Source organism: Myodes glareolus, chromosome 19 (genome assembly GCF_982192425.1).
Source record: "Myodes glareolus chromosome 19, mMyoGla1.1, whole genome shotgun sequence".
In the NCBI taxonomy this organism is placed as follows: domain Eukaryota; kingdom Metazoa; phylum Chordata; class Mammalia; order Rodentia; family Cricetidae; genus Myodes; species Myodes glareolus.
This window is the reverse complement of record NC_142044.1, coordinates 2583904-2599034: the sequence shown is the minus strand read 5'-3', so window position 1 is coordinate 2599034 and position 15131 is coordinate 2583904. Positions and strand designations below refer to the sequence as shown.

General features: G+C 40.3%; 1 protein-coding gene across 4 annotated transcripts in view; it reads right to left on the bottom strand.

Annotated features, from left to right (window-relative positions):
* Vps13b (vacuolar protein sorting 13 homolog B) overlaps positions 1 to 15131 on the bottom strand; it is a 513205-nt gene that overhangs the window by 203381 nt on the left and 294693 nt on the right. For all 4 annotated transcript variants that reach the window (XM_085679117.2, XM_085679115.2, XM_085679119.2 and 1 more), the window contains exon 33: positions 13061 to 13204. In XM_085679117.2, coding sequence (XP_085535243.2) covers positions 13061 to 13204 — 144 coding nt within the window. The remainder of the gene's footprint in view (positions 1 to 13060; positions 13205 to 15131) is intronic.

Below are 15131 nucleotides of genomic sequence, written 5' to 3'. Positions count from 1 at the left end.
GTGGGAAAACATTGGGTATGTGGGCATTTGAGTCTGAAGCAGGAGAGTTGTGATTTGAGGCCTGTCCAGAATACACATTGTGTATTATAACCTAGAATACACAGTGCATCAAAACACTAACTGGGGAAACATGACTGCTGCTTTTGGCAGTAAAGCTCAATACAGAATGCTTCCTTGGCAATGTAAAGGAAGTGGCCAGCGACTTGAGGCACTGGGAGGTATTTTACTTTGATAAGTAATGTAGCTCCCAGGGCACCAATTTATCTTGTCCATTCTTAGGAACATATTTTACAAATAGTAAAAACAGATCTTCAACCCTGGTTACACCTACCAGAAAAATGATGCAATCACTATGTACCTCTTCCAACCATGGTTGCTTCTGGCATCTTCTATGACTTACTCTTTGGCACTTTTAAAAACATTATCAAGCAACAGAATAGACTCAGTTTAAATAAAATATTTTATATAATATACAATTCCTTGCTAAAAGCTATCTGACTTATAAAGATCCAATACTGTCTTCATTCTAAGGAATGGGTGATTTTACAGAAAGAATGTTGTTACCACATCAAAACAGAAGTACTGTTTTAAGCTAAAAGAGCTGTGTTAGCTAGAGTTGAAAAAAGTCCTATCAAACTTGTTCTAGTCGCCTGACCTAATCCACTAGCGAGCCTTTTCAATCCCTGGGAGCCACAATCCTGTATCATGGAGCTCTAGGAAAGTTAGTTCATTTGTCATTAAATTAGACTACAAAGTACAGAAATAACTATACCCATAATTCTTGAAAACACGAGCCTGTCTTCAGACCACAGATAAAAACAAATGATGTTCTCCTCCCAAACAAAGAAACAAAAACATCAGCATGCCTAACTTATTGGTGGCAGGTAAGGAGCAAAGGGACTGGTTTCCATAACCTAACATACCACTGAACTTTGGTTTTTGTCTCCAGTGCACACACACACATGCACACACTGTGTGGTTGTAGATACCCAACTTCTTTATTTCTAGCTTAAGTTTTATGATATAGGCTTTGATTTTGCTGTCAGAATAATCACAGACTAAATGCAAATATAAACTCTTCACTTACAGATAATCATTAAATAGATGCACTACGCACTTATTTTGTAAACTGATCTGAGTCCTTAAATGCATCTAGTAATTTAAGACACTAGAAACAAACAAACAAACAAACAACACTATGTTCTTGTGGAACATGTCTTATGAAGAGATGAGGAAAAAACAGATTCTGTAGTGTTTTAGTAGATCATCTGTGTAAGAGAAAGACAAGGGTGAAGAAGCTCAGGAGTTCTAAGCCAAGTTATGGAAAGCTTCTTTCAGAAAATGTGTGTGAACATCTGGAAGTTTCTCAGAAAGTTTTTGCAAAGGTTTGCTGACAGTTATCACAGTAGGCACGCTGAAGCAACAGCCAATAGGCCAAAGTGCTGGAGTCTTTAGCATGAATAATAGAAACTTAGAAACAGATATTGGGGTTCAAGCTGAAGATCAGAAGAACAAAGCAGCCAAGCCACTAGAGAGTTCTTACGTCTACCAAGACTCAAAGGGCCGATCCTCCTCAACGTAACTGTAGGCTGTAATGCTGCAATGTGCTCCACCAAATCTCAGTCTGCAGTGAGTTCCTGTCTCCTCCCATCTTACATTCCTCTCTCTGTCCAACCATATCACTCCTGTCTCCACTTGCCTAGTGCTGGGATTAAAGGCTCGGGACTCCCAAGTGCTGGGACAACCTTTGTGTGAGTTCTATTTCTCTTTTTGACAGAATCAAGCCAGCATAGGAGAGGGTGGCCTTGAGTCCTGGGATTAAAGGTATAGTCACCACTCCCTGACCTCTAGTGGCTTAGTTCTCCCTGATCTTAGGCAAGCTTTACATATTGAAATAGAAATAAGATATCACTACAGGGTAGAGTAGGCACTAGGGAAAGACGCAAGGGAAGAGTTCTGACCTTAGCAGCCTCCACAGTTGTCATGGCTCTCCTCTGTAAGGAAGAGGAGCCACAGAAGAGTGTTTTTAACCTAAGGCGCACAATTCTTGGAGGCAGAATCTCTAGGTTTCTTATTAAATCCTAGTGAAGTTAGCAGGAAAACTAAATAAAACTTAGAATAACATAACACTAGAAGCCTACATGCCTAGAACACATGAGCTCTGCTAGCAGCTCCTTCCAGCTATGCTCTCAGAGTGTCTTCTGATTCATGCTGTGAACTCTCTCAAGGCTGTGAAGATATTTTACTTTTTCTTGCAGTCAATGTCCTACCCATATATGCTCAGAGATTCAATTAAGGCTCATGCCTGATACCCTTCTATGTGAAGTTCTCCCTTGCGCCTCTAAAGCCATTAGGAAAACCTCACATACACCGTGTTATCTTCTGTGATCCTCTCATTAAACAATATCATACAGTAACAAGTAAGTGCGCATGCGTGTGTGTTTAGGAGGGGTGGGGGGGGAAGGAGTCTCATGCAGCTCAAGCTCTCGAGTTACTGGAATGCAATGCTATGCCTAACAATACCAAACAATTTTTAAGGCAAGAAACTTTCAATTTTGGACCATGGATCTCCCCATAAAGAAATGGATTTTGGAGACATCGGAGGTTAACATCACTGTGGCATGTCACCTAAAGAGCCTTCTGGGTTAAACTTTCTGCTGCCTGGAACATTCTCACTTTCTGTTCTCCAAAGTCACCCTCAGTAGTTCTTACTGGGACACAATCATTCTGAAGGGCGAGTGTGAAGGCGCCTGTCACTCTTGACTGGTATTTCACAGACGCTTTCTCCACAGCTAAAGCAAGATGTTTGCTACTTTTAAAGCTAGTTTTAAAACATAATTCATAAATAATAATTTTTATCCTTTTAAAAAGTACTGTTGGTCAATTCTGGAGGGACAGAGAGGGACAGTAATGAAAACGATATCTTGGCATGTTTTCTATTCATTGGTACTTATAGAGTCTAAATATAATAACAGGAAAAAGTCTGGGAAACAGAAATGTTACTTTGGGTGTAAAAATATCCATTACTTTAAGAATAGTAATGGAGCCCAGGTAATGTACTGTATATTTTCTGATGGCAGGATAAAATAAAATGAATTCTTTTTACAAGTAAGTCTTTCTTTTCCTTTAAAAATAGTAAAGCCATCACACAAACTGGGGACAGTCTAGTAAGGCATCTGAATGGGGGCAGATGGGAAAATAGAGCTAAGGAAGTGCCTAAGACCAAGTAAGTGGTCAAGTGGGGGAGGAAGGAAGGGAGGCAGAGGAAGCAATGCTCAATTAGTGCTGTGAGCTGCTCACATCCTCCTCCAGGACACGGGCTGCCTGGTTCATCTCCAAAGATGTGGTTCTGGCCTCTCTTCCAAAAGCATGCTTCACATTTCCCCACAAAGCTTCATTCCCTCTCAAGCACTGATTGAAAGCGAGCATGTGTTACTCCTTACACCACCTCTGTGAGGAGGCCTAATTGGATGATTACTTGCTATTAAGGAATAACAATCATTACAAACAAACCAAATGAGCATAACCCAGGGCATTCAGCCCTCTTCCTGTTTTATTTAGTTCACTTTGAAAAGTGTGGTCATAGTGTAAGAACAAACAAGATAGATTAATTTGTAGCTTTTTGAAACAATATGTAGCACTATGTGGTGCTAACGTTTCAGTTCCTAGCTGGAAGCCCTCTGACAGGGCAATAGGGAAATTGCAGGCCACAAGCCTACAGACGCCCCCTGTAGGCTGGAATGGGCCGGAGCTGTGAAGGGCAGCAGCATGTTCTCCATGCTCACAGCACCCCAGCTTCTGGTCAGTGGGTCACAGCATGTCCCCAGTCTGTCCCCACTCATTGTTAGATGCCAATGTCTCTGAATTCCTTGGGTTGTTGGTGGTACAGACCTTGTATTTTCCATGAATTACAGAGCGTGGCCGTCAGCTCATGGAGCGAGGCGTTTACTCAGTGTCCTCCACTGCATTCTCGGAACCATGCCTGACTCATCCACTCTACATCCTGACACCCAGATACTGGTGTCCTAACAGAGTACAGTATGCTCCACACATCCTGTAAAGTGCCATCTAAGTCTCAGTACTGTGTGACTTCCCTCACCACATTGTCACCAATTACTTCCACTGTGGCTACTCCACAGAGGACAAGGAAGGAGAAATTTGCCCAGAACTCTATGGAGTATTTCTCTCACCACATATACAAGAATTGTGTCAAGAAGTCAGATGATGCCATCAATACCCTCTGCCCCCAGCTTCGCCTCTGTGCATTCACCTTCTCTCTCTTCCTTTCCCTGCACACGACAGTGATTAGGAGTCAGAACAGGGTGTGGCCAAGGAAAGCTTCAGCAGTCACAGATGAGTGCAGGAGCCACTGGAAGGGGAGCTTCTTCTCAGAACACCTTCTTATCAAACACTGACCTCTGCTGAGGCTTGTAGCCACATCAGCCAATGACTGCGCCTGAAAGATGATGCATGATGTGGGAGTCCCCTCTGTGTGCCGTGATTATCATTAATGAATAAAGAAACTGCCTTGGCCTGTTGATAGGGCAGAACTTAGGTAGTGGGGGAGGACTGGACTGAATGCTGGGAGAAAGAAGGGTGGAGTCTGGAGACACTGTGGAGCCCCAGCCACCAGAGGCAGACATGCTGAAACTTTGCTGGTAGGCCACGACCTTGTGGTGATGCACAGATTAATGAAGAAGGGTTAAACTAAGATTAAAGTTAGCCAATAAGAAGCTAGAGCTAATGGGCCAAGCAGTGATTTAATTAGTACAGTTTCTGTGTGATTATTTCAGGGCTAAACTAGCCAGGGGGCCCCCAACAGATGTACAACATGGCTTCCCTGTAATGCTAGCTTCAAAATCACATGGTACAGAAAACTGTACTTTACCACCAAAAACCTCTGCTGTCTAGCTGGGTGTGTGTGGGGGGTGAATTCCTGTAATCTCAGCACTTTGAGAGACTCAAGTATGGGAGTTATTGTAAGTTTGAGAGTAGCCTGGGTTACATAGTAAAATTATGTCAACCAGGCCTACTCATCAAGACTTGTTTCAAAATGTAAGGCCTATCATCACAGTATATACATAACACCCACTGTTTTGCAGGTTGCGATTATTTCTAGCATAGGATACAGTATGAAATATTAGGCTGTTTGAGGATGTTTCCTCTATTGTGAAGGATGCAAAGCTGCTTCATGAAGGATATTTTTACTCTGCTTAGACGGTAACTTCAAAGTCCCTGTGGTTAAGACTGCGGACCATCTGCATGGACTCACCCATGGTTTCCTTATGTCCAAGTATTTCTTGGAAAAGAATATGGTGGTAAAATATTGGCCAGTTGGATATTATAGAAAGATAACATTTCTGTTCTTTTCTTGCAGTTGGAAGTGACCACATGCTAAGTTCTGACTGACCGGATGTGAGTACAAATGAGGCATACCACTTCAAAGTTTTTTCTTATAAGCACATCACTCTCCAGTTCATTTCTTCTTCCCTTGAATATGCTGACTAGAACCTGATCAATCCACACAAACATCTTAGAAATGACAGAAGGAGAGGACACTGGGTTTCTAGATACAGAACCACCATCCCAGATCTGAAGTGAGGGCATCTTCTTACACATCAGAGAAACATCTTTGGGAGCTTTGGTGACTCTGAATGAATGTTACAGTCTTTGCTAAGAACTCAGACCTCAACCATTTTCAAAATTTTTGTACCTATTCCTGTTACAAGGGCTGGTGATTAGCTATGTTCTATATTCTAGTTTGAGAGCTCAGTAACGTAAATATAAAATGTCATACATTTTATGATTTGTGAAAACATTATACATATACACAATATATGAAGTATATATACATATAGTTATTATAGATGATTGCCCTTTTCTGCTGACCTGCACGGACTACTTTGTCAAAACGCCCTGGCTGCACACTTGAGAGCTGGCACCTGCACTTTGCATTCTATTCTGCTGTCTTCACAATGTGATATCATTTCACCATCAAGCCAAGTCTTAAGCATTTATAAAAAGCAATATAAGTCTCTAACTCATCCATCTTTTTAAAGATTTTTGCCTGTTGAGTTTTTTCCATTTCATTATGAATACTAAAGTTTACTTAGAAGTTTACACTGTCTACGATATCTAGCTTTCACAGGGTAAACTTGTACTTCTTCCGTTATTTTTTCTATGTATTTTATTCTTTGTGATGTTATAAAATTTATAAAATTGTTTCATTAATTTCCTTTATAATAGCCCATTGCAAGGACACACAATATAATATCTTGGAAAGCTGATAAATTCACTTATCAATTCTAAATTTTAGTGTACTGTGGTTTTCTACATAGAAGTCCATCTCGTCTACAAGAGGAGGTCCTTTGACTTCCCGCTGTCTAACCCTGAAACCTTGTGTTTTTTTTTTTGCCTTCCCATCATGGCTAGAAGCACAGTTCCATGAGGAACAGCATAAACTAAAGACAGCTCTGCTCTTAGTTTCTGCCTTTAGCATGAAGGGGTTCTTACAGAAGTCAGTAATCAAGCAAAAGAAGCCCTCCTTTTACCCCTCATTTGTGAGTGACAGTATCCAAGCTTTAGCCAAACACTTTTCACTCATAATGATCTATTTCTTAAAATTCTCTTCATTGAATGTTTCAATTATCAAAATTAGGTCAATCTCGTACTTCTAGGTAAATACTATTTGGTCATGGGTATATAATTCTATTTCTGTTTTGCTAGATTTTATTTTCTAGGATTGTTTTTATCCTCACATTCTTTTTCAGAAATAATGGTTCTGTGGTAACTTTTTCTGTCCTCTCCTTCTTCCTTGCTTGTTTCTTTCTTCCCTTTTACCCTCCTCTTCCTCCACTCCTTTTCTTGCCTTCCCCACCCACACAATCTCTCCCTACCTCTTCATTCTTGTCTTTCTAGGACAAGTCTCACGTGTCCTAGGGTGGCTTTGCATAGAGCCAAGGAAAACCATGAACTCCTGATCTTTCTGCCTCCACTTCCGCAATCCCAGGATCAGTAGCATGCACACTCCCAGCTGGTGGTCTGCAGTTCTTGTTCCTTCTAATACTCTTATGTTCTAGTGAACACCACTACAAATCTTCTAGCAAGAGAAAAGCATACCGGTTTTCACAAAAGTAACACCTTGACTATGTTACCCCATCCATTCAAGTCTTTAAACTGGTTCCCAAAGATACACTTCAAAATGTATGTTCCATTCTTTCCTTAAATAGTTCCTTCCCTAGATAAACTGATTTGGTTTAGGAAAAGAAAACGAAACAAAAGCCAAAGAGGGCATAAAGTTGAGATGGATATGTACCAGGGTCAGGGGAGGTGGACTGATTGTGGAACTCTCCTGTCTGCACTGCCCCTCTTGGCACAGGATTGCTGCGATTACAAATGTTTGCCACCACATCTGGCTTTACACGAGTTCTCAGGGTCTGAAATCAAGTTTTCAAACTTGTGTGGCAATCACTTGACCCACTGAGCCATTTCCTTAGCTACTTATTACTTAAATACTCATTAATGGTAAATTTAATTTCTATGTCTGGATTCTTTGCGTCCCTGACAACCACGCCTTTAATCTCAATAAGGTTGATACAGGATGGATGATCAGACAGCAAACCGGTCACAGAGCTTTAGCTTAGAAATCCTGGCACAAGTGAGAAACAGAATATATATCCTTCAATGAACTCCGATTATTTATTCATTGCTTATCTTCGTAACTAAATATATGTACACTAGAGGACACTTGACATATACTGTTTATTTTACTATTCATGATATTGTTTGATGCAGAAGTGGAGGTGAATATTTACAGAGGAAACGAGTAGACTGTTTTTCTCCATGTCAATCCCAACTTCTCTATCAAGACACAAGCATACTCCCTCATGCTGGGTTCACAGCGCCCTGCCTTCCATGTTCTCAGGTGAGCACTCCCCTACCTCCCCCCATTTACTCAAGTTATGCACCACCGCACACCTAGGAGCTCCTTTCCCTCTCCTTTACCCTCAAGGTCTCTTTAAATCAAATATGTGATCCTTAGATTACAATATTGGTAACAAATCCTTCAAACAAAAAAGTTTCTACCCCTACATTGGAGAGCAAACTAAAAGCAGCTTATTTCTAAGTTAAAGTAAAATGAAAAAATAAATCCCTGAAACATCTACTACTTATTAATATATATTAATAAATAATAAATTACTAATATCTAGTATAAAATCACTATCATCACTTTCTTTCCATATAATCAATCACAGTTCACAGGAAACATCAAAAATGCTATAGTCTATTGTATAAACTTTAAAAGCATCCAAGGAAACTATATTCGCAAGTGATAAAAAGATACATTTCAACTTTTACATGCTATTATACTATATTAGAATAATAACTCAAAATACTTAATAGTTTACTAAGGTGGAACAAAGTCATTATTAAAATTACTAGTTTATATTCATAGAACATCGCTTTCTTGACACCTAGACTTTCTCAAAAAATCTTTACATCAACTTCAAAAATCAAAGTTTTCTCTTACCTGGTTCTTTTGAGCCAAGGTGCATGAGGTCTAAAGGACAGACCAAAACTGGTAAGGATGAAAACACGTCAGGAAACGTGGCTTGAGGTGAGGGACGGGGGCAGAGGTAATGCACGGTGTTGAGCCCTTGGATGAGTAGGACACAGACTGGGGACAATGACAGAAGAACCACAGATGCCGTGGCTCATGTTCCCTAACATGGCAGTGACAATGCATGGGGGCTCTCAACGGCACGGCCATACAGGAGATCCCATCAGGATAGCTAGAGTGTCCTCCACGGACCAGTTCCCACAGAGGCTGTCCAGTCACAGAGGGTAGCTCTGAACACATGGAAATATGAGCAAGGCTAAACAGACTCAGTGAGTTTTGGTTGTGTATGTGTGTCTGTCTGTCTGTCTCTGTCTGTTTTTTAATATATACAGAAAAATGATAATTAGAGAAGTGGTGCGGGAGAATGATCTGTATTCTGTCAATCATATTTTAATAAAACGCTGACTGGCCAGGCAGGCAGTATAGGCGGGAAAGCCAGACAGGAAGTAGAGGTGGAGCAAAGAGAGTGGGAGTATTCTGGCAAGCAGGAATCTCCCTCCGCTGTTCTGCCCAGACCACCGGAGAGGAAACATGTAAGCTGCCCAGCTGGAAAAGGTACTGAGCCATTAAGGCTAACATAGATAATGATAATGGATTAATATAAGTTACAAGGACTAATAAGAAGCCTGACCTAATGGGCCAATCAGTTTATAATCTTATGGAGTCTTGTGTGTGATTTTCTTTGGGGTATGCCGGTTGTGGGGTACCAGGCGGGACAGAAAACAAGCCGGCCCCTCATATTACATAGAAGGAAGGTCATGATTTGGGGAGGAAGGAGGGAAACAGGAAGAAGGGGAAGAAGCAGAGTAGGAGTGATGTTGATGTAGTATTCATGTATGAAGTTCTCAAAACAGTATTTCCAAAAATGAAGTAAATAAATACTGCTAAAACTATTTTCAGGAAATGTAAAAAATAAAAGAAGATCACATTATCCTACTCCACTATGCAATGCATATGATGTATGAAATTCTAATAAAGAAACACTTCACACTGGCAAAGAGGAATTATCAAGTGCAAACATCGGGATGATGGGTGGTACAAGTGAGCAGCTAAGACCATAGTGAATCAAGAGGTGGTTCTGGTCTTGCATTAGAAATGTAGAGGGAAATATCAAAAGAAACAGCTTACAGAGATCAAAGTGGAAAACATGAGCAGGATGAGGTGGGAGATCCAAGAGTACAGAAGCTACTTTGAGGTGGCTCATCAAGATGGCCTTAATTACTAAAGTTTAGGATATCTACTCAAGGAAAACAACATGCATTAAAAAAACACATTGAGTTAAAAGATAGTTTTGGTATCTTATATGTATTTTCATGATTTTACAGATATATTGTTATCTTCTATCTTATTGACTGATGCCTCTCAACTGTTTTAAAATAACATACAAATAATTTTCATGGTGAACATTTTTCTATTACAGGAATAAAATAACCTGATGGCAAAATTTTTTGTTTCTGAAATATTTCTTATAATGACCTATACATGTATACAGCGATAACTTTAGGGACATTTCAATAATTATTAGTTTTCTTTTATTATGATATAAGAATAATCTGATTTATTTCTTAAAATATCCTCATGCATTCAAATTTTTAACTTTTCTTTAAAGCTTTAATGCAATGACACTATACTATTTGCAGTCAGTTTTAGGAACCCTTGAAAGAGAACGTCCTTCCTTCCGGACCTTACTTCCTCAGTCACCATTCCATTCTCTCTACATCTCCGCGATAACCCAGGCTATAGAGCACTCCACATCTAGCATTTCATTTAGGTTCTCGGGTCCTGGCTCCCTCTCACTTATATAAGGGAAATGCCTTGGTGGTAAGGACAAACGTAGCTTTCTGTTTTCTCCCCAAATAAAGCTCTACTGCTCAGTCTTGACATCTCCCCAGTGACGAGCTTTCACCCAAATAACTCTTTAAGGATAATACCAAACTATTCTTTGTCCTCCCTGTCTGGACTTTCCTTTTTCAATTGTGAATGCACAGAACATAAAGCTCGCCTTCTGTAAAGGATCATAGAGCCCCTGCTTTCAAAATGACCACAGAGGAACAAAGAGCTACAGAGCATCCTAAAAGCCACCATCATGCCTTCTACCTACTGAGCAGTAAGGAACGACTCAAGTTACTGTCACAGTGGTTATGATTTCGAAGTGTCTCTGTATCTGCTGAGACCTGGCCTACCAACACAAGTATGTGGATGAGATGTAACAGTGTTGTGAAGTTGTATGAATCCACAATCTGAGTTACATTTCTTTGATATGAGAGTCAATAACAAAAATAAACAGGCAGAAGTACCATGGAAATATAAAATTCTCTTCTCCATCATCAGTTGCTTCATAAACATCACTGAAAATGCATGGAGAATATTTTTAATTTGTTCATTTTCATGTCAAACAATTATATTTTTATGGATTTTCTTATATGCTAGGGAAACATTTTGAATACTACATAGATGTATAGTCATTTTAAAACCATTACTTGAATTAACATATTATGAGAGGTAAAACGTAACATGAGGGCTGGCTTGTTGGGGTTTCTGTCCCGCCTGGTACCCCACAACCGGCAACTCCCAACAAAAATCACACAGAGTCTACATCAGGTTATAAACTGATTGGCCCATTAGGTCAGGCTACTTATTAGTTCTAATAACTTATGTTACCCCATTATCCTTATCTACATTAGCACATGGCTCAGTACCTTTTTCAGCAAGTCAAAAGGTATGTTACTTTGGAGAAGAGAATTTGCTTTTGTTTCCACAGAAAATGAGAATCTGTGGATTCATTCTGAGTTAAGAAAAATCAGGTTCCATCAAGGGAGGCCACCTGAGAAATCTCCAACAGGAACAGATGGCCCAGATGTCTGAGTTCTACATCCAGAACAGATTCAAGACTGCTGCCTGAGATGTTCAAGACTCACAGGATACTCCAGTCAGGACTTGATTATAACTCTAAATTTTCTTTAGGTCCCCATAAGATCATCAGTGCCCCCAACCAGCAGGAAGTAGCCTGAAATACTATGCCCACAATCCCAACAAATGGACTATGGGTATTTTCCTTCGTTTAAAAAAAAAAAGAGGGAAATGGTGTGGGAGAATTATCTGTATTCTGTCAATCATGTATTTTAATAAAATGCTGATTGGCCAGGCAGGAAGTATAGGCGGGAAAAGCAGACAGGAAGTAGAGGTGATGCAATGAGAACAGGAGAATTCTGGGAAGCAGGGAGGTTCCTCTGCCATTCCTGCGCAGACCACTGAAGAGGCAACATGTAAGCTGACAGCTGAAAAAGGTACCAAGCCATATGGCTAACATGGATCAGAATAATGGGTTAAGATAAGTCATAAGAACTAATAAGTAGTCTGACCTAATGGGCCAATCAGCTTTATAACTTATAGAGATCTCTGTGTGATTGATTTTCTTTGGAACTTGACGGCTGTGGGGTACCGGGCGGGATAGAAATCCCAACAAGCTGGCCCTCTTGTTACAGTAAAAGATAATCAGGTTAGAGAAACTCCATTTAAACATTTTAAACTTTATCATACTTAACTTTGTTATTTATTTATTTAGACCACGAGGAGAATGACACAGCTTTTGGCAGATAAGAAGGCTTGAAAGGCTGAAATTCGACTCTGAGGTGCCTCATTTCCTAATTCTGGGCCTACTTTAGGCATGTTGCTTATGCCTTTAAGATCCAAGCCCTCACCTACGCAATGGGCAGACCAACCCCATTTCCCTGCCTGAAGATCTGTGCATGCCTAGAAAAGAAGGCCACAGTGTTTGTCCTCTATTTACCAGGGGCACCTAAGACGCATTCTGAATCACACGCTAGAAGAAGAGAAACAGCTCTCACATGTCACGGCTCAAACGTGAGTTCTCTGGGAAGAGCAGTTCCCGTAGAGATCTGACAAGTATGGAAACAGAAGCAAAGATAAGCTTTCTGGGGTCCATCTAACAAGGTTCACTCTAGCTATTCTATGAGCATTTTACTCTGTGGAAGGCAATTTTAGTCTTTCAATGAATCAACACCAGAAGAAAACAGAAATTTTAAGCAGGCACTCAACCTATAATCACGACCATTCACTACCAAGCATACAACGTGAACGCTTTTGATCTTATTTCTTGAAGATACTCCCATAGAATGCTCACGAAGCTCACATAACGAGGTCCCTCTCAGAATACAGCTGAGTATGTAAAAAAATCGCACCAGGCTCTCACATCTTAGTAAGAGATTTTCCGAGGTTGGTCCACAGTGATTTGTTGGAAGTTGCAGGACAAAAGGAAAAGGGACTACTCAAATTAAAAAAATACATAAAACATCGATCTAAAATGATATATGACCATATTGTGAAAAAAAGTTAACACAGGTTAGTTAACAGAAAGCATTTGGTTACTTTAGTTTTCCTTTGTAACATTGGCAGAAATCAACAATAGGTAACAGTTACCTCTGTGGCCTTGTTGGATGGCTCCAATCCAGTCATGTTTGTTACTATTAACTGATGTAAGAGTTGAACTTGAGCCACACTTAGGAAGAAGTCCAGGTTTGTGGTTATGTTCACTTCCAAGGAATGGCCACACACTAAAATCTCCTAAAGAAGGAGAAGACAGGTTCAAAAGAAACATTTTAAATGATAGTCCTCAGATACTTTATTCTTATTATTGGATGCGTACCACTTTCTAACTCTCTAGGGACTCAAGTACTCATACTTATTAATGAGAAAAGCAAAACTGACAAGCACAGCCACCAGCATATCTTAGTGGATCAACTTAACAAGCACTTAGAAGGGTGTGCTCTCTGCTGGGCTGCTTGCTATACATGTAAGTCAAGAAGCACAAGGAACTCCTCCACCTTTCCATATTCACTTGTTTCCCCCACACTCTGAACCACTGTCATTGCTTTACATGTAGCTAACGATACAATTTTGCAGTAGGATCTTGTTCCCAGTTCAAGTGCATGGACAGCTCCTGAGAACCTTTTCCACATCCAGCTCCACAGCAGACCTGAGCGCAGCTGCCAACCTGCTCTGGAGTAACAGTGAAAACAGGCTACGTGTGGTGGGCAGTTACAGTTAGCGACATCATCCCAAGACCACAGGGTGTGGTTTACAACAACACAAAGACACTGACTTCTCTCGGCAGCACTAGGCAGAGGGCCGCTGCCTACCTGGTCTGCTCTTCATAACTGCGTCACTTGAACATTTAACATTAGAAGCCACTCAGAGGAGGCAAACAAAACAAAGAGCAACCCAGAAGCGTCAGAGTTAATAGGCACAAGCCAGCCTCTTGTCATGAGGCACATGTGGACAATGTCCAAATGTCTGCAAACGTCCAGCAGATCTCCTTGTTAGTATCATACAAAGAATAGACTTAAGGACACTGTGGCTGGGCTAAATACACACCAGACAGTTTAGAGCTGCTTTTAATAAAAGATAAAGAACATGTCTGGCATGATAATCTTTTTTTGTTAAATAAACTTTTCTTCACAAATTTGCTGTATTTGTTTATCATACTTGAATTCTTATTTTATTTCTCAAGACATAATGAAAAAATAAATGACAATGATTAGGAGTACTTTTAAAAAATTGTCTTGTCATTATAACACGTCTTAAAGGAATATAAATTTCTACAAAAATAACAGTCGTATTAGTGGGTATGTCCTACAACTGGAGGGTGACCACTCCTGTCCTAGTGCTAACAGTGAAATGCAGTGGGTAGGATGAGTGACTTACAACAGCATCCTTCCTGGAATGACCTGTTTGACTGGGTCAGTTTCTGTGAACCCTGGAGGTGAACTGGGCACTTACAGGAGACAACTAAGAAAAGGGCGAGGGAGCTGATGGAGGGAATGGAAGTGAAGCGGCCGCTAAGGCCTCCAACGCCAGCAGACACAAAGGGGCCCAGCTCCTGCTTCGCTTCCAGTCCTTCCCTTGGGGATGAGGAATTATTACTAAGGACTTCAAATCAAATTACCAGTTAATTAAGCTGGGATAGAATTGTATTTACATTTTGATATATTTTTAATTTCATTTCTTAACTTTGTGATAGTAAGTTCTTAAGAATACAAGAAAGGAGTATTTCTAGGAAAAAGTTCTTATTTCAGAGTGATCTGTGCTTTTCTTCCTTGTCCATTTTCTTTTGTTTCTTCTTGTTGTTGGTTATTTGTTCTTCTTTTGTTTTGGTGGTAGGTTTGGGGGTCAATCTCATGGCTTCACACAAAGCAGGCAAATACTCTAAGAAGGAGCTACAAACCAGACCCAATATTTAATTATTGTGAACCAAATAAAAACAGGAAGTTCAAAAGCTCTCTGATGTATTGGAATGTGTGCATCTTGGTTCATATTTTCACAGCAGTGACAGTCTGGGAGAAAAGGACCTCCTGAAGTGTTGTACAAAACCAGCTTTGTTACTAATAAACCAAACATAAGACATACTCTTTATATACCTTTGGGGGCTATAATATGGGCCCATGTCTATCAGGTAGGAAGTCAGTCCTGTGGTGCAGCCCCAGGGTCTCCC